The sequence below is a fragment of the Anopheles darlingi genome, chromosome 2 (genome assembly GCF_943734745.1).
Source record: "Anopheles darlingi chromosome 2, idAnoDarlMG_H_01, whole genome shotgun sequence".
Taxonomy (NCBI): Eukaryota; Metazoa; Arthropoda; class Insecta; order Diptera; family Culicidae; genus Anopheles; species Anopheles darlingi.
In genome coordinates this window covers 62,808,557-62,828,556 of record NC_064874.1, presented here as the reverse complement: position 1 = coordinate 62,828,556, position 20,000 = coordinate 62,808,557, and the positions used below count along the sequence as shown (strand labels likewise).

General features: G+C 48.1%; 1 protein-coding gene across 3 annotated transcripts in view; it reads left to right on the top strand.

Annotated features, from left to right (window-relative positions):
* Positions 1–20,000, top strand: part of LOC125948970 (discoidin domain-containing receptor tyrosine kinase B) — a 248,803-nt gene that overhangs the window by 84,122 nt on the left and 144,681 nt on the right. For all 3 annotated transcript variants that reach the window (XM_049675536.1, XM_049675537.1, XM_049675535.1), the window contains exon 3: positions 19,171–19,680. In XM_049675536.1, coding sequence (XP_049531493.1) covers positions 19,545–19,680 — 136 coding nt within the window. In that variant the 5' untranslated portion in view covers positions 19,171–19,544. The remainder of the gene's footprint in view (positions 1–19,170; positions 19,681–20,000) is intronic.

The following is a 20,000-nucleotide window of genomic DNA, read 5'->3' as shown; positions in this document are numbered from 1 at the left end:
TGGCAATAAAAGTGAAGAGTAAGAAAATGCAGGAACTCAGGAACATGTTAGAATAGCAATACAATTAGTATAGCAATACAATTAGCAATACGATGTATATTATAGTATCTGAAATGCTAGCAACAAATGAAGGACTCCACAAAACAGTATGAATTGAACTATTGATCCATATACTACCAATTATGAATGTAGAATTTCGAAAACGGACCAGAATCCAAGACATTTATTCCGCTTACTGGTACAAAACGGGCTTAAGAGAACGATGAGCAAAGCAAAAAGGCTCTTTGAACAACAAAAACAGATCGAAATGCATTCACCATCGCTACCGCTTCTTCATTTGAACATTTGAATTCAATTCCCCGAGAAATCCCTCCTCCTCGTCACCACCAAAAAAGCAAGATTCAAATTGAAGATGAAAAGCTCGCCCCAAAAAACACATAGACACACACAAACTCCCGAGAATGCGTTTCTCTGCCTTGCGTGGATGAATGCCCTTTCATTGCCGGGGGTTTAAAATCCAAAGAAATAGCCCAAATACTTGCGGTCCTCAGTGCGGGGTCTGGTATGCGCGCATCCGGAAGTTACAGAAAATCCTACCCCCTTCGTTCGGCCACCTCTTGGTCACTTCTGGCCTGTTTCTGGTCTGTTTCAAATTTGTTCGAGTACATTTCTTCCTTGACCACCCTTTGGGGAAACCACCCATTCCGAAAACCGGATATAGAGTGCGCAGGTAGGTGAGGCACGAGGGAGCGGAAGAACGGTTCCGGAAAAGTTTTTCCTTGATATTTTCTGGCCACTGACCAGCAGCAGCAGCAGCACGGCGTGGGGTTTATGGGTGGTTGGGGGAGGTTTGTTTGCGAAAACTTGAATAGCGAAGATCCTTCACTCCTACTCTCTTCTCTCTTTGCTCTCTCTCTTTCGCTCCTCTACTCTATCTCCACTCTGCGAAAGGATGCGAATCAGGACAAGGCGCATCATTTACCGTAATGAGACAAAGCGTAGCAGGTGGTAGAGGTGGGCGGGGTGCAATGTTTGCCGGGGAAATATTCTGGCCCTGGCCATGTCCGGAACCATATCCAAACCAAACCGCCCCGGCATCATAAAGGATCTGCGGGCTACAACTGTAGCTGCTGGGTCTACGAGACAAAGCGGACGACGCTGGCCGTGGCCAGCATTATGATACCGAGGATACCCCATTACGTACGGGTACCGCCAGATGAAACGACGGGATGGGACTGAAGCAAAGGACTGGCTGGCTGGTGGAGTCTTTGTAGGAAAGAAGAAAAAATAATAATAATCCTAAAATTACAACTAATTAGAAGCAAATTGAAACAGTGTGCACGGGACGCAGGGCAAGGCACTAGGTACAAAGGGAAGGGAGAGAAGGACTGGAAGTCGGTCGCGTCGGACTTGTTCCGTGTTTGTCTTTGTTCAACTGGTGCCCGCAGCTTCCGGGAGTTGGAATCATTTATACACTCGGACACAGTCCCCACAACCGGAGCGATTCTGTCTGTTGGATTCTTGGTCGGGAACGGGGAATGTCGGACTCCTTTCATTCCCGGCGCCGTCGGCAAACTAGCGAGAAATGAGGCTACTGGGCTAAAGTTGAATGGGAAAGTTGGAGAAACTGGAACTCAATTCTTTTCCGGATGTTGCTGCGGCTACTAGACGGCTTGGGAAGGATGGTATTGGAGCTCCGCAGTCATTTGGAACGTAGCCGAGAGCTCGTCCTCGTAGCCTTGGCGCGATTAGTGGCCGCACACCGGGGAAACATACCGAATGGAAGGACGCGCGGCAAAGTGATTTTTCCGAGCGCTCCGGATCTGCAATAATCTGGCAAAAGCCTACGGACGACATTATCTTTTCTCTCCTAATGGGCGTTGTTCCTCCTCCGACATCTTCGGCAAGGTGACACGCGTAGCTAATTGAGGAAACTCGCCGGGGATGAGCGCTGGTTACGCTAAGGCGTAGCTTAAGCAGGTGCTGCTGCTGTTGCTGTGTCTTTAATTGAGGGACCTAGTTCAGTTCAGTGGGATTTGCGTGGCTTAGTGTCGGAACATGAATGTGGAATTTGCGCGAAGAAGGTGTTCGAGACCGGCAGTCTCTCGAAAAATGTTTATCCAGTCTGGATGTTCCACTCATTTAATATTCCTTCAGTTCTAGAGCTTCCAAGTTCTAGAGTTCCAATAACAGTTGGATTTTTGCGAGAACCTCAATGCTCTATACAATTCCAACTGGTGAATTATAAACAGTAATATTCCAAGCCAGATTCTTCTTTCGTTTTCTGTAAGCAATAACAACTTTCATTTGCGCTTGTATGTTCAGGCTACTAAGATGAGAATAAAATGTTTCAACAAATACTTGTCAATTATCAATGATCTTGTACCTTTATGAACTTATTCTAACATTATTTGCAAAGCTCTACGACTACTGTTTATCTGTCACACTAACCGTGGTCTAATTGTAGGGTCATTTTTGAATCAGATGTAGATTAGTTACGACATTCGCATAATATCGTCGGACATCTTTCAATGGGACGTTCTAATTGGATTGCTACGATGAAAGAATCAATTCAGCAGCTCCCAGGAATTAGAAGCAACAAATTTACATGCGAAAACACCAGCTTTGTAGACAGATCATACAGTCAATTATCCCCCTTTTAACTCATGGAAGTGTGTAAACAAGTGTCGCATTCTAACCGAAATGGTAAAAAAAGTTTAAACGGAAATTGAGAAATCTCGCAGTACTCGCAGTACAACCCACAAGGTAATAAGTTTGAACCCAGTTTGAAGAGACATGCCGCTCTACACACGAAAAAAAAGGCAGACAGCCCTCGTCCATCGGATTGACATCTGCTCCATATAGGCCAGTGCGTTGATGTTGGGGAACAACCCTCACTAGCGAACTGCCCAAATCCTTACGTAAGCGCATCACTTTGAACTACCTCTTCTCGGCCACTCACTTCCTCTCTCTCTCTCTTCTCTCCTCTTGGCCAAGGGCCAGTCTGGGTATTACCTAGTCTAGTCGCGGTTGCGCTCGTTTGAAAAAAAAAAAGAACTCGGAAGATGCTTTTAACTCTCACCTCCCCGGCCCCCCGGTATCGAGTACCGAAGGGAGCGGTTTCTTGTGGTTGATGTGTTTGTGTTCCGTCCAGCTCAACCTTCGCACTCGACGCGATACGACGACTGGCGATGACGACGTTTTCTACGAAACTACGAAGCTCCGCAACTCGTTCGCCACGAAAGGCCCCCCAAAAATCAAAGCAAATCTGACGAGCAAATATACAGCCGTGGCCGTGGCGTTGTCGGTTGTCGGATGTTTGGCCAATGTTTGTTGGCCAATGCTTATCTAAGAGCAGCGGTTAGAGCGCGGTACCGCACCGCCAAGCTTCCGGCTTCACGACACGGTTGGTGCCGGTGTGCGAGAGGGAAGGTTTGTTGCCGAAACACCGAACAGTCGATACCACCGCTCGGTAGGTCACTAGGCACAGCACTTCGGACACTCGGCTGGTTTCAAAGCGTTGTATGGTTTCGGAGGATGGACAGGAAGTGCCAAATGGCTTTCAATCGCGAGAGCAAGGGTTGTTCTACACGTCATATACCCGCCTGGTATCTAATGATATCATTGATTCTTCATCAACTCACCTCCTCCGTGTTCGCGTTTGTTTAATTGTGTAAGACGCGCGCGCGCGCTCGGATAATTTGTTCCGGTGCTGTTCGTGCCCGTGATGGCCGCAAAATTTACGATCTTAGGTTGTGCTGGTTGCTGCGACCGGTTGCCGGTTAACAGGATGCTTTGGTTTACTTAATTCCTGGCCTGCTGAGCACCGAATTGGGTTTTTCGTTTTTCTAGCAACTGGAAGCGATTAATCATTCGATTTTGCTTCTGCCACCTTCTGCCTTTCCTTTCGGGCAGTGGCTGGATGCAATTGCGCAGACCAAAGTGTTGGTTGTTTGGTGTACCAGGCAGTGATGCCCATTCCTTTAATCTGCGCACGTGTGTGTGTGTGTGTGTGTGTGTGTGTGTTGTTTCCGGTTTTGCTGTAATGCTACCGGTTTTCCCTGTCTTGTACTTTCTAGCAAAAGGGAAAATCACTGCAACCACGACGAGAACGACGAGAGTATGTTGCACAACATACTTACACACATGGCTTGTATTTTTGCAGTGCATACCCGGTGTTCTGGGTGGCCCTTTTGCGGTCTCAACAACCTCAACAGCACCGCCTCCAAACCTCTGTAGCACGTTGGTGTACGGTGTAATAGTACCGAAGAACCCACACACATAGCCCTGGGGCGGACGGTTGCAATGGGTTTCATATTTATTTTCCAACGTTCTCTCGTGCGCGCTGCTCTTGCATGGCATGGCCTGCTCCAATTGCCACACACAGACGCGGTGCTGTGCTGCACAAATTGATTCCATGTGACGTGCGCGAGTAAACCGGGAAATGATTCTGCAGCAGCAGCAGCATCATCATCGTGTCGAAGGAAAGAAAAAGGAGTTGAAATTGGAGCGCGCGAAAATTAATTGTATCAATTGGAAGACATTACTTGCAGCGTCATGCCGGGAGAGCATTTTTTTTTCCAACAAACTGATGGTTTTCACGGGTGGAAAATTGTCGATTGCACGCTGGTGCTCTGTGTGCCGATGATGGAAGTGCAGTGCCAGAAAATCCATCAACTGCAGCGCTACGGTGCGCCGGATTCCCGCGGCAATCGAATCCATTAAATTAGTTTCGCTTTTGGGACGCTGCTGGAAAGGTTTCGCTTTCGAGCGTGCAGTGGTACACCGGAAGAGCTCCTCCGTCAATTACGGCACCGACGAATGGGGCGCCTCCACGGAAACGCTCGGTGTTTGATAAACGATACGAATTTTCCAATCCATTCCGCTGCTGGTTCGGATACTGCCTTCGCGCTACCACCAGCCACCAGCAGCTGCACTTAGCACACGCACACACACACACGCGAGCGGGCGCGCGCGTTTTCCGAGGAAATTTATGACTTTTTCCAACGCCAAAAACCAACGTCACTGGCCCTGTGTGGCATCTGTTTTTAGTGTTCAGACGTTTCGGTCTTTTTTTCTGCCTCTTCAGCTTCCTCTGTTCGTCCGTCCAGTTCTAAATCGATCACTGGCGATCGTTCGGTGCGTCGTGGTTGCTGCGTTGCGAAAGCAACCATTTTCTATTTCCCATTCCGCCATTGGCCATCCCGAATTAACTCGTTCCCGTCCGGGCGGGGGGGGGGGGGGGGGGGCTAATCCACACTATCGGGAATCGAACACAGCGGTAGCAGATTTTAATGTTGTCTTTAAGGAGCACCGACACCAGACACCAGGTTTGGATCTGGCCTCTGGGGTACCCGGGCCTAGGCGGAAGAATAACAAATAGTCGTAAACATTTACCCCCTAATGCCGTCCATAATTCACCACCATGGAAGAGGTGGTGGTGCAGAGGGCAGCAGGGCGTTCTTGGCGAAAGGAAACTATAACTCATTAGTAGTCGACAAACTTGGCCGGTGCGTTGGTCCAGAAGTCGCGACATCGACATCGACACCCAGCCTGGGAGTGAGGATGAAGAATGTTGAGCAAATCGATTTGGGAGGCGGTTTTTTTGCTCGAAATAGGCAACTACTACTGGGTAGCACTTTATTCGCCTTCGTTGGAGTTGTGCTTGTGCGAGATCGGTGGCCTCCATTTTGGTCGACTGATTCCAGTTGCCAAACGAGCTGCTCGAGGTTTTTAAAGAGCGAGAGTCAAATAAGCCGTTAGGTGTTTTGTATAAGAAGATTGTACGAACTCATTTTGCACATTCTAAGTAGTGCACTAAAGTAGTGTTGGATATAACTTCGTTTATAACAGAGTAGACAAACGCCCGGTTACAATGGTTGTTGTTTAGATAATTTTAGATAATAATTCCACATCTCAAATAGTGGTACTGGAACCGACAAGTGCAACCTTTTTAAATTACGATCCCTCTTCGATTCGTCATACAGTATCAAGGCAGCCATCGTTGCGATTGTTGGGACACATTTACTGATAGTGCGCCTTTTATCTTTGAAAGTAGGAGCGTTCCAGACAGGACAAAGATTTAGAAGATTTAGATGAAATCAAATCAGGTGCAACAAATGATTCAGCCAACCATATTTCAGACTGGTATTGTTCGCAGTCCTTTGCTATCATTGCTCCGGAAACCGTTTAGCGGTTATCGACCTTGTGAAAATGATCAGCATGGCCATATATGCTTTCATTCCGATAAGCCATACGTAAATTCTGGATCGTATTTCGATTTAATTAGTAGAATAACAGGTGCCTTTATTCCTGAAATGCATTCTAAACTTGGGATGTGTTATTTGTTTCTTCCTCATATCACACAAAACTCAATTCATTTAGATAGTTTTGCATAATTTAAAGTATAAGCTCGCTGCTTTGTTTCAGAAAAACGTGCTTTGACCGTTCTCCCTGAGCTTTCTCACTCTCAGCATTATTCTTTTCTAGAATTTGTAAAAGAACTAGTTTCTTCTTACCTTGGATGGTAAAAAAAAATTAATTATTATTTCAAAGAATGTGTGCTGTTTCAAAACTCTTTTTGTGAGTTTTAGTTTAGAAATCCTTAGGAAACGCTGAAACCCTTGATTTCCTTCAAGTTTTCTTTTCTTTCGTTTCCCTGTTTTTTCATGAAAATTTGTCCGGAATTCCGGAAGAAACCATAAAAATGTTCAAGGACTTTACGGTTTCTTTTCTTTTGTTTCTTTGGTTTATATTCTAGAGGCTCTGCAGAAGAATTCACATTACAATGTTCCTATCAACGACACATTGTTCGTTGTGCTAACTGGAATAAGTTGAATTGATTCAAACATAATAATTTTGTAATCAAATCACAATGATTTTAGGTACATAAACTACATTGTATGGGGAGTACAGATCAAGAAATCTGTTAGATATAAAAACATTTTCCAACGTACCTGTAAACTAAAATCCATTGAGCACGAATCCAATGTTGAGTTCACACCAAGCAGCAGCCAGCCCTCGATGCCAGCTTTGCAGTGGTGCGCATACATTCACACATTCCCTCTGTCAAGAGAATAGAGTGTTTTGTTGGAAAAGTAGCACGATCTGAAAAAAACGGACAAAATCTTTTCACACCCCCCTACCTCCCTAGTTAGAGGAGGATTTGTTCAGTTGTCAGAACACCTTGGCCCTTTGCGAAAGCCCTTGCATCTCAGGTACCACGTGCCAGAAGACTGTGTCAAAGTGGTACACTCGGAGGCGATTGCTGCTAGACCGCAGCTCAAGGCCACCACCGGACCGGTGCCGGTCTTTCTTTTTGTCTTTCAACTGAATTCTTTCTCAAGTCACTGAATGTACTTTGCGCATAAGAACAACCGACTACTTTCGGAAGCCAACGCGTGCCAAACTGCCGAGTTTCTAGTGCTGCTGCTGCTCCTCGACATCACTTCCGCCCTTGGGTTTCACAAATTTTCGTTTCTCCTTTTTTCTTTCTTTTTCTTTTCCTTGTTTCTGAACGGGTTTCACTCAGAAAAGGTTTCCCATAAACTTATTCCTTGCTCGAAATTGAAAAGCGGAATGTGCGGCGATGGGAAACTTTCACCAGCGGCTTCGGTTTCCGGTTCTCCGGTTCCACCCACCTTGGCCACCGGGGCCGGGATGGATGGATAGATGGATGGTAGATGGGACCGAGATCCGAACTGTAGTGTCTTGCAAAACTCTCCAAACCCTCGAAAAGAAAAGGAAGGAATCGAATAGTTTTGTGGTTCCGCTTTCGTCGGTCGGTGGCATCCCTGCTCTCCCCAAAAAGAGGAAGTGAAGATGTGCCCGGGACCGAGAAAAATGCATTCCCATTATCGAGTTCCGGTGCAAAACGGCATGCCGATTGCCGGTGGTGCACGAATGCAATTTCCAGTGGTGGAGCCGGAAGCTGAGGTGGTGATGGGGACGAAGGATGAAGACCAGCAAGAGAAAGAGTTGTTCGCACATGTCTTCCACCCCTGGCTCTGTATGTCTCGATGTCTAGCACATCGTTTGTTTTTCCTTGCGGGCGATTCTCGCTCTCTTTCTTTCCGACTCTCGCCATAAGTCTGTCGGAAAGCGGGTTAGAAACCCATGGCCACATGACGCAGAAGATGCAGAAAAGTTGCTTCCACCGGTGGAGAGGAGACCAAATGTGTTTTCCTTTTGCCAAGGGTGAATACCCCGCCCTTTCGGGGTCACTACTCTGCTGCTGCTGCACTTGCTAATGCTTTTCTTGTCAGACTTTGTGCATTTCAATTTCGCTTTCGTAACTTTTGGCTGACGTCCTCCTTCGCCACAGATCGAACGTGCAGAGCAGAAGAGGGGTTCGATCTGAAGGGAGGAATGTGTGGCAAGGGAATTGAGGAAACCTACCATTATGCAAAACGGATTGGAAAGGAAAATTGCAATTTATCAAAACGTGATAAACTGGACTCACTTCTGCTGCTGCTGCTGCTGCTGCTGCAAACGATGAAGCACTCGAGTGGTTGTGCTTTGATTTATGCTCGATGCCAGGAGAGGGCCCACGAATGTTTGCTCTACATGCTGCAGAGAATGCATGCAATGCGTATACACGCCGGGTTCACCGGAATTTTGAGCCGGAACTGGCTTTAATCTCTCGTGAAAAAGGAAGTGCTAGAAAAATATTGAAAGCTGTTCCGACCATGGCCTGGTCATGGCCTTGGGAATGCCTCGGCTCTGTCGGTCTGTGTCAATTTGTGCCTGGTCCTCCTTCAGGTGGTTGCGCACGAGCAGCTGAAGTGATGCTTGACATTCCTTTGACATTCAAGTTCGCATTTTCTTTTGCTGCTCCGCACTGCAACTATCCGTTGCATAATGAGATATCTGCACTAACGATGCACTCGACGAGATGCTTGTTGGGAGGGGGACACATGGACACTCACGAGGAAGAGTCGGTGATTATCAGTTCAAAAAGACACAGCCTCTTGGCACACTGACCCTGCACACCAAACGGCAAACGATGATGTTGATGCTGATATCTCTAGCCCAGAGGTTGCGCTACGATAATGATGATTACGATTTGGAGAGAGAGAGCCTAAACACTTGAACTTCTGGCGTGAGTTTCCGCCAGATATCACATGCCCCGGTCACTGGCATGTCTAGAGGACTGCGGACCATTACAGCGTCGTAGTCGTCATCATCGTTCAAATGCCGACCTTTAGGGGTGATCCAGGTGTGGCCAAAAAGTGCGGAGAGCGGCCACACTATAATGGGCACATCAGCGTGCCAACGAGTTTTCGGTTTATGGAGAATGTCTGAGAAGCAAGACGGGAGCAACCGTTGCATGCGCAAAACTGTTTGCCACGGTTGCTTCCGGGGTTTTCCCTCCCTTGTTGACACCTGCCCCTTGGCCCCGGGCGTTGCGCGGTCATGAGTTCATTTTTATTGCGAAAGGCCTCGACCAGCGAGAAGGAGGAATGTGGAACGGTGTACGCCAACCGAAAATTATATCAAAGTGACTTCCGGCGGTTGTTTGCGCCATCGAAAGAGAACGAGAGAGAACCCTCTTCGGAACGGTCGGACGTCGGTCTGGTTGAGGTCTAAAAGGTGTAGGGCAGGTCCTTGTAGCGTGAGGCCTTCCCACCGCTGGGACCTCTTTGCTCTCGCCCGGGAAATGATGAGTACTTTGTGCCATAAAGAGGTCGCAATAAAACTTTATTGCTCGGCTAGGTGCTGCGCCTTTTTTGGGGTGTACGAAACCATCATCATCATCATCATCATCATCATCATCATCAGGAGATATGTGAAGCTTGTATTGTCTAGAGTGTTCGGAGCGAGAGTGCTGCTCATGCGGCCATCATGACAGCCCCAGGAACAGAGTCACGGGTTCCGCGTGTAGCGTGTATGTGTGTGTGAAGCGGCAGCACATCCTGTTCTGTCTGTCTGTCTCGAGCCGCCTCACTAATTAAATAAACTCCTTTGATTCATTTAAAATGATATGATGGATGTTGCTCGTAATTAATTAGAGTTTTTATTGACCACATCCATCACATCCCACGTCAGTGTGTGTGCGGGTGATGGGGCTAAAAAGGAGGGTGGATGTCTGTTACCGTGCGTCGTCGAAACTTCCTAGACGTAGCCGTAGCCGTTCGAGGGCCAATTCGTGGAGAGTATCGACTTGCTTGGTTCAACTTAGTAATGAACAGGTCTACGATGGGTGTGAGCTAATGAATTGGTTCTACTGTACTTGGAGTGTACTTAGATTGTAATCGAGAGGTCGTGATGTGCTAGTAGGACATCTTGATGTCGAAGACTTGGAGTTGCAATTGAAGATGAAGGGTTAGAGTTTCAAATAGATCCGTTTTATGCGACGCACGTATACTACTGTGTCCACAAGAAAGGTGACATTAGATTTATTTTGAAAATTCCTTAATGTTTCTTCCAGATCAATTTTTTTGCCATCAAAGTAATCTCTTCCAGACACAATGATCTTATACCGACGAATTTTCCAGTTTAAGAAACTACCTGCTCTATCGCGTCAAAATGGTGTCCCCGGAACGAAATTTAGGACTTGTCTAATAACCAGAAGCCAAATGTAACCAAATCAGGAGCATACGGTTTTATTGGCACGATATGAATGAAAATTTTGGCAAAAAAGTCACAGAAAACCAACGCAGTATGAAATGCTGCATTATCGTGATCGAGCGCTGACGCGCTTGAATAGAACAACATCCTTCCAAATGTAATTAGCGGATATGTTTGATATGCCAATACCATCAGCAAAGTCTCTTGTTGTTAAGCGATGGTTTTCCAACACCAAATCTTTGATTTTTTCAACGTGAGCTGCATCGATTTACGTTGGAGGTCGTCCAGGGCATTCTTCCTCTTCAAAACGTCTTTGCACCACCTGTAAATATTTTTTTTTGACATAGTATTGACACAAAAGATTTTCTGTACCATTGACTTTAGTGTATCCGCAGCAGAAAAAATAATTTTAATGCAAATTCTTTGCTTAAAAATTTGCTGCATGACGGAAAACGAAGAATGCACTTTTAGCAGTTCACAAAATAGTACGTATCTCAAACACTAGTGAATATTTTGACGTGAAACTTGCCATGGTTGTCAATAACAGTGCTGTCAACCTACAAACAATACAAAATTAAAGATATCCATTTTCGCGGCCAATTTGGATGCATTGAGTACTACTGTGACCAACAAGTAAGGTGTCACTTACTTTTTGGACACAGTAGTACTTAATGCATGCAACTGTAGGTACCGAAATAAGTTCTAGCATTCTCTACTCGAGTAGTGTTGCTTGTTCTTCCACGAATTCGACTTCAACTTCCCCAAATTGGACAAGGGTTACATCCTAATTCCGACGACAACCGAGACATGCACAAAAGCACCAACAAGCCATATCCAAACCCGGCACGATCCGCATGGTTCCTTCCATTCGTATAAGAGCTTTCGCACCAAAAACGCGCTTTGGTCCTCCCCCTTGGGGACGGAGGAAGTCCCGGAACACACAACCATCGAACCGGTACAAATCACGAAAACCTCAGGCGAACACAAAAATCCTCTCTCAAATGTCCATTAATCATTGTCCCGCACCAGCAACGGGGAAACCGGAACATGGCGTGCCTACGACCCCTCTCCTTCACTCCTGTGAGGACCGGCGGTCTGTCGACACCATGTCTGTCTGCAGGTATCGGTACTTCCGATCTTACGGCACGAAGAACAGCTCCGCACACGCAGTCCGCAGTCCAAGTTGGTGACATGCAAGCCATGGTCCCTTGGCACATGGTCTCTCTCTCCCTCTGCAAACACTCCAGTGGTCGAGGGATAAGAGAGTGATTCCCGAGAAGTCGCGAGGTCGACGATTTGATCGGGATTCCTGCATCGCCATCGCTTTCGATCGATTTCATTAAGTATTCGGAAGGCATCATGGCGCGGCGTGAGTCGTGGTCGTGGTCGTGGTCATACCCCTTAATGGTACCGACATCGCGTCATCCCCGGGCTATGGTAAACCGCCAGATACGACAATCCGTCATCGGGCCATCATCGGAAAGGTTTGTTTAATTTACATTACGCCACGGAGTGCTACTGCTGCTCGGTTCTTTGGTTGATGTACTCGTCGCAGTCCATTGATCTGTCATAGTTTATGAATCAGGCATTGACAGATATGGGTGACGAAGATCCAACTGGTATTGGAATGCCTTATAATAGAAGCAATAGAAGTACTTTGTGCATCCATGGGTGCTTATACATCATTTATTTCCTTCTCTCGTTCGACTTCTTGTACTAAATTCTAATATTTCCTTGTGCTAACCAACTACCATCTGAAAGCAACTCATCTACTACTAAAAACGTACAACTAGCGCTCTTTACTAGCTACCATCATCATCAGCATCACCGCCTGAGCGGCATCCATTTCGCGCTCCATAAATGCGTCAACATTGACGCGATCTAATGCTACCATAAACATCAACTCGCCAAACTCATTCGCTCTCCCGGGGAGTCGAACTCAATATAGCCTCAGTTCAGTTCAGTTCAGAAATTCGATGAAAGAGCGCGAAAAACTGGTAGTCGGTGGGTTTTTTGCCACAACTTCTGCCCCTTCCCCCAACGATGATCGCAAATCTTTCATGACGAGCTCCCTTCGAGTAGGAAGGTCGTCAAAAACCATCAAAACAGACCGCGGCATCGAGTGGCGAGTGAGGCAGCATCCGAGCAAAGCATCGAAATCAAATATTTTGCCGGAGTTATGTTTATTTACATTCCGACGGCACTGCGGCTAAAATAATGCGCGCGAACAACCGGCCCGGTCGTAGTCGCTAGAGATGATGCCAGCGAATAGGCAATGCAAAGCGTATACACGGCTCGACATGGCCTAGGCCGAGGACCGATACCGATTGAGACTTACGCGAGTCCACAAAACCCCAACGCGATGACTGCTCGTCGCGAACCGCCGTACGTGCGTGGCGGGATGGTTGGGAGGGATGTATATTTTCGGAATCACGTCAGACATGATTCCGGTGAGTTGAGGCGAAATATGAGCCAAAATCAATAGTCAGCACGCGAGATTCCATCTTTCGCCCGCCCGCCAATCATCATCCGATCCGAGGGATATGGAGGATGACGCATCGGTGATGGTGATGGTAGAAGCTGGAAATAGGAAAAACACAGATGTTCCTCTTCCTCCGATGGCCAGGAATTACAATAAGCTCGGGGCGTTCTGTCCATCCCAACTGCTGCTGCTGCTGCTGCTGCTGCTGCTGCTGACGACGCTGCACGTCTCCTAAGCTAAAGACGCGGAACCATCGTCTTCCTTTTCGTCGTCGTGGGACGTGCTCTGCAGCCGATGTTCCGCTGTGCGCTCGAGTGTGTAGTCGTGGATCTGACGCGCTCTTCTTTCGCGATAATCGGATGAGTTAATATCCGAATATTCGTAAGACGTTTCCATGGACGTCTACAGTTCCCAAAAAGGCGAAAACGGTTCCACCGTTTATCGCAACAGCAGCAGCAGCAGCAGCAGCAGCAGAAGACGGAGACAACGAACGGATCAGGCATTAGTGTTGGTGCCGTCAGCTGCTATCAAGCGGATCGTAGGAGTAGTAGGCATCGTTTTGCTTCGCACGCTCAAATGCTTCCAACAATGGCGCCTAGGACGATGGGCTTTGCGAGTCGCTTCCGGTAAGATTGTCAGATCCCAGGCGCCGGCTGGGATTAGTGTTTCCGCTTTTCGTTCGCATTACGATCATCTTGCGCGGCTCCTTATGCTACGATAACGCCAGAGAAGCTGTTAATCATTTTAGCGCCTCATGAGCCTTCCTACTTAACGGTGCCACAATCCTCAGGGATCCTCTTCTTCGGAAGAGCTACAAAATAGGATTCGTGAGATTAAGTGTAACGGACGTGCTGAAAACTATTGTAGTGCCATCATGGTCTTACTCTGGCTATAGTTTGGTTCTATCACAGCTTGTGATGATGTAACTGTAGCTCGTATTATGCTGCACTTGTATTGCACACGCCATCGAGCACATGTACTGCACATGGAAAGCTTTATGCCATTTCATTATTAGATGCAAGAATGTTGCGATCGCTTTGAACAAAAGGACACACCGGGACCGGGAAGGAACGGATTTATAACGAGGTAGGAAGAGTAACCGTCATTAGCACGCATGGCGTGCAGACGAATAGACCGACTGACTGGTATAGCATGCACAAATGTTTCCTTTCGTGCACATTAAAAATCGTTTCGCTCCTCACCTGGGGGTCGTCCTTTTGTGATGGTAAACGTTGTGCCAACGAGCAACAACACTCTTTACGTCGCGCCGTTCCCATGCTGCCTTGTTGCATGGAGTGGTGGAAGAGGAGGGTGCATGCTTTTTTTTAATTAATCAATAGTTACCTCCCACTTCTGACTCCCTCGTTTACTTCCTTCTTCAGGATCCTGGAGGACCTGGAGTAGTATTAAAAATGGTTATACAAGGGAAGATTGCATGCACTAGGTTGACAAGGAAGGCACACAACGAGCGAGCGTGGCTTGTGTGGCGATCGAAGAGACCCACACAGTACACATGATAATGTGTTCGGCCGTTAATTATGGCGATACGGTCGGCCGAGGTGCCACAATGCCCTTCCGGGTAAAACGTCAGAAGACATGCTACATGACACATCAACAAACGAGAAGAGGAGGAGAAGAAGCGAAACCAGGAACCAGGACCACGGACCACGAGGGAGGGAGAAGGACTGACATTTAATTTCTCGCCACCGAGTAGTGGTCCTTTCTGAAACATGACGATGGTCCCCCCCTACTCCTTGTACCTAATCCGCTTCGCTTCCCATCCAGCTTAAGGTGTGGCTGGAACCTTTGCTCCCCTCGAAAGGCTGTAATGCATGACGCAAGCAGTAGCGCAAGTCCAGCGCCGACGTGTATGTGTTTGATGAGCTAGATTTCATGTTCCGGCCGGTGGAACACGGCGGATAGGTTCTACACACCTTCTTCATACTTCTACGATGCACGTGGCATTAGTGAAGGGGAAGCTGGAATCATTATCCTCGTGTTAATGTTTATTTCGGGCAGTTATTAGTACCGAAGGACGAGAAGGAGACCACTTTTATGGGGCATATGGGGAAGAAGAGAAGGATGTCGGCACGTGGACCGGACATAATCGGTATCAATTGATTGTGGTGTAGCAGGAATGTACAGACCTTCGTCGTATTATCTGACAGACAAGCGCGTTCACCAGTCAGCAGGATTTATCTAAAACGATTCTTGATATGTCATTTTGTACGTACAGCGTCTTCGATTACTTTGGAAGTGAATACCGTGAGTTACAATTCTTCATTTGACCGTTGATCGCCACAGTGTGTGTGGCGTGACTTAGTACATGCCCATGGTACTAACTTTATTATCACCCCTCCGAACGAGCGATAACGTTTGCTCCTTAATGCCGGGGTCATCGGTCATATATATTTTCCTCCAACATTCCGACAACGCGCTACCTACGTCCTTTTTCTGGTCGAGTTTATGGTCGGTGTGGCCATCAAAACAGAAGTATGGACCTTTTTGGGGTCGCGGTGATGCGTGGGGCGATACACAGGAACGTGGAACCTTTTTGGATCGCATTTTATGAATGGCGCTTACGATCGATGAATGGCGTTGAATTGGTCGTCATGATTTTGCGGAGAAGCTACGGCACATTGTGAGGAAGCTGTTCAACCACTTGACGCCAGGTCATTTCAATGGTCCGGATTCTTGATTCCGGAGTGTTTTGGATCAAACTGAAGACATCAAAACAATCAATCGCACCGTAAGGTTCGTTTGTTGTCAATTCCAGATAATCCATTGGGCCAAAGACGACAACCGCATCGTGCTTTACGTACTTCCGGCCTTATCGATATGCAAGACGCCAATATGGACATCGACTTCGGCGAAATCGCGTCTGTCGCGGCATCGTTCAATCAGTCATCGGAATCTTTATTGTCTTTTAAACTGGCGACGGACGCGCGCGCCCGCTGTGCAGCTGTTGGCACCACCGTTGTCCCTATGTAAATGACGGCGCACCGCCGTCGTCGTCGTCGTCGTCGTCATGTCCGGTACGTGACATTTCGGTCCGGTAGCACCGAGTGATTCTCAAATGCTTCCGCGAAGCTCATTGTTTTAGCAGATATTGAGCTTGGCCTCTTCTTCTGCCTTCTGCCATCTTCTTGGCTTGGTATCGGAATCTTCACAGAAGGGCCGATGGAATGTCGTGATTTATCTCGGCCCGTGTGTTGCGCGCATTCCAGCACCTCTCGTGGACCAACCGATTCCGGACATCGATCGGATTACACCGCGCTGCTGCTGGTGTAATTGAATAAACATGAATAATCACATCCCATCATGTAACATTAGCGCAGCATCTGCGCTGTACTCGCGGCCTAGAGGAATCTTCCCGGACAGCCAGAGAGACGAGAGACAAAAGGTGAAATCGTTTCCAATAGTCCCTATAAAGCCTGGGGTCGGAGGACGTGGTGCCTGTGGTCCCGGGGTGCGCGCAACATGTGGATCCCTCTGCAGACCATGGAGAAGACGCGAAGAGCGGGGGTTTTTGCTTTGTTGTTGCTGTGTGCCTTTTGTGCGAGCGTTTCGTGGGCCGTGTTTCACGTTTGCTTCACGAGTGCTTTTGACAGCGGAACACGGACACGGACCGTCGCCGCGTCCGAACTGCACTACTCCCCTGGACTCCTCCTGAACCTCCTGAAGGTGCTCCATCACAGGATGGTGGAAGAAGCAGCCACAGAAACAGCAGCCTGTTGGTGGTAACCTGTTGGTACTGCTACCAAATACAACTGACCAATCGTCGTCGTCGTCGTGGTCGTGGTCGTCGGAATGGAATCGCTCCCGATGTATCCGTCACGTACACGGTGTACACGGTAATTTATTAGCTTTTGCACGACGCTGGCCTGCTGGCTGCGTTGCCTTTTCCTCGCCAAATCCTCGACCACCACCTCGGGGTGCTACAACGTCGAAAACCGAGGACCGTTTGTCTCTCGCGACTCTCGGCCTTTGGCTTGGTGAGTTATGCCCCGGGGTTCGAGCTGCTGCTGCTGCTACTACTTGGACTACTTCGACCACTTCGGCCTATTGTGGTAGAAGTGAAATTATGAGCGCGTAAAGCCCCGACGCAGCAGTGGCTTACAGGTTCGTTTCGCCAATTTAATGCCAATACATGACGTTGCCACGCAACACGGTCACGCAGCGCACGCAGCGCAGAGCGCGTCAAGTAAGTGGTCTTTAATGGAATGCAATTTATGTACACTCGGGAACACTCTGGGAGGTGGTGGTGTCATGTCCCCCTTTTGACCCTCGTATTGGCGGCCTATTCTTTGTCGCAAAAGCAAAAGGAAAGGATGATTAATCGCATCCAGGTCGATCGTACGCAGGCACCAGTTTTGAGAACCATTCCGGCCAGAGCGTTTAAGTTGTTAAAAATCTCGCGATAAATCTAATAATCACACGTCGCGGTGGGAGTGGAGGCACATAAAGGTACACAATGCACATACGACGGGTTGTATGCAACGCTCGATCCTGACGAGCATGAAGGGCACGACGCGCACAATAGATTCAATTATTGCAATAGAATATGCACAAACAACAAACGCCCGTGTGCCGACGGAGCAAACAAATTGAACTACATTGAATCAGTCACATCACACGGTTCGTGGTGGTGATGCTGCTGGCGGTGCTACTGATGCTCTTCATGATGCAGTGTATGCTCCAGATGTGCACGAAGGACAACGGAGCGGCATCTAACGGAATGTTCCGCCCGGGAGCGGAACGTGATTGCTCAGTCGAAAGTGGCTAAACGAGCAATAATCCAATTCTGTTCTCCGTGGCATGTGCGCTCACTCTCCGCGCCTGGAACTGGCCGCGCGGCGCGAATAAACATCACGTCAATCCGACAGAAAAAAAAAAACAGCCGATTCCGATGGACATGATGATCCGTCGCACAATCCGAGTAGCCACACCGGGGGCACTACGTTAGCCTTTTTTGTGGGGAAAAACAAGTGGAGAAGCAGAGTAGGCATGGAACTGGACCCCTGGAATGGTGAAGACTTGAGCACTGGTCGCTTCTCATCCACCCCGAAAAAAAAATGGTTCCCGGACAGTAAATTGAAGTCACGAACTCGAAAGCGCGCGCGCGCTCAAAACTCGTCAACTCGAGAACGAGAAGTGACGTCGTCGGCTTGATGCAAGCATATGATGCACCCTGGCCACCACTTCCCCCCAAAAACCCCCTGGCACTGGGACTGGTTTCAATTAGAGAAAGACGATCCACAACGATTTGCGCCGAATGGCTGAACGCCTGGGCGATGAATTCGCGAATTGAAACTAAATCAATCATCGGAGGTGGACGAAATGCTGCTGCTATAGAGACAGTCTGCAAAAAAAAACTGCACTCTTTGCACTCTCTGCACTCGGTGTCATGTGTGCCTTTTTTTTGCTGCTGCTTATCCTCTCCGCACAATACAACGCTGCAAATCCATCATCTGCATCAGCATCGCAACGGAGCGCTTGTTGCTTTGATGTAAAGACGAGATGCTGGCAGTCATCTTGTTGGGGCTTGGTTGAGGTTTGTTCGCGCTTCAATGGTGCGCTGTCTCGGTGCTCGCGGAGCTCAGATGGATTTAATTAAAATTTATGATATCATTTACGTGCCATAATTAAAACGCTACGCAGATACACAGAACAGACCTGCCTCAGTGTCAGTCAGTGTTGTTGGGGTGTGGTGTAACGTCTTTGCGCCATACGCCTTCCACCGATGGTGTTCCGTTTGGTGTGGCCGGAGTATGAGCTGAGGTGATTACCATCCCGGACCCGGTCGATGGTCGTTTTTGTGGTGAGAAACTGTGATTACTACTGGCTGGCATGATGAGGATGAGCAGCATGAGTAGCACCTATTGTTGACGTAACCTTGGCCTTGATTTCGTACTGTATTCTGGAATTGAAACCTTGTGAAGGTTCTCTCGCTCTGTGTGTTTTCCTTACAAATGGGCCTGACCGAGTCCAACTCATTCTGTAGTTACTGGAAATGCAATCAAACCCTCCTTTAATGACTCCTTGCCGTGTGCTACAATGTTTATCGTTCACTAATGGTGTTCTCTCTCTATCTTCTCTTCCCTTTTTCCATATTACAGCAACGATCCGGGTCAGCGCCGACAGTTCCAGCTCACAAGGCTGCTAGATCTAGGAACACCGTGGATACCGAGGACATCCCCAACGAACTGTACAGCATTAAGCACCCGGAAGTGCGTATCCCATCTCAGTGTGCGTGTGTGTTTTAATGGTGCGTGCTGACGAGATGGTATCTCGCTCGATTTGTCCAGGAAAGTGTTGAAGGTGGGAGTTGCGTGCGTCGGTGGAGAAAACTGCTGATCCTATCCTGCAAAGCAAGAAGGACTGCGACGCAAATTGCAGGATAGTAACCAGAAGCAGCAGCAGCGTCTAGTGCACAGTGTCCGGTTTCGGTTCGGTTTTTTTTCTAGTGCGACGGAAACATTTGAATGTGAGCATGGCCATGGTACGATCGCCGGAAGTGTGGACCAACCGGTCACCGGGCACAACGGCCACTAGATGCCGGTGGCGATGCCTGCTCGTCGCGCTGCTCACTCTGCAAGCTCTTCTCGGCGTCGAAACACTCGATCTAGGTGAGTACCAAAGGAACAACGTGGCATGTGTGCTTGGATGTGTGCAGGGAACGACGACGATTGATTTGCCATTAGCTACGCAAACACACCCGTACACACGCGGGGACACACACATGGGCGATAGATTCTTTTTGATGAAATTTACTCCAATCTGATCCACTCTATCGCTCTACGAGGATCGTCGCGGTGTCTGTCATCCGTGCATTCATTAGAGCGACCGGCCAGCAGTAGCAGTAGCAGCAGTAGTGGTAGTAGCAGCAGGGGTAATAATCGTTCCCGTTTATCATTGGCCGCACTTGGCCGCAGTCGTCTATAGCACA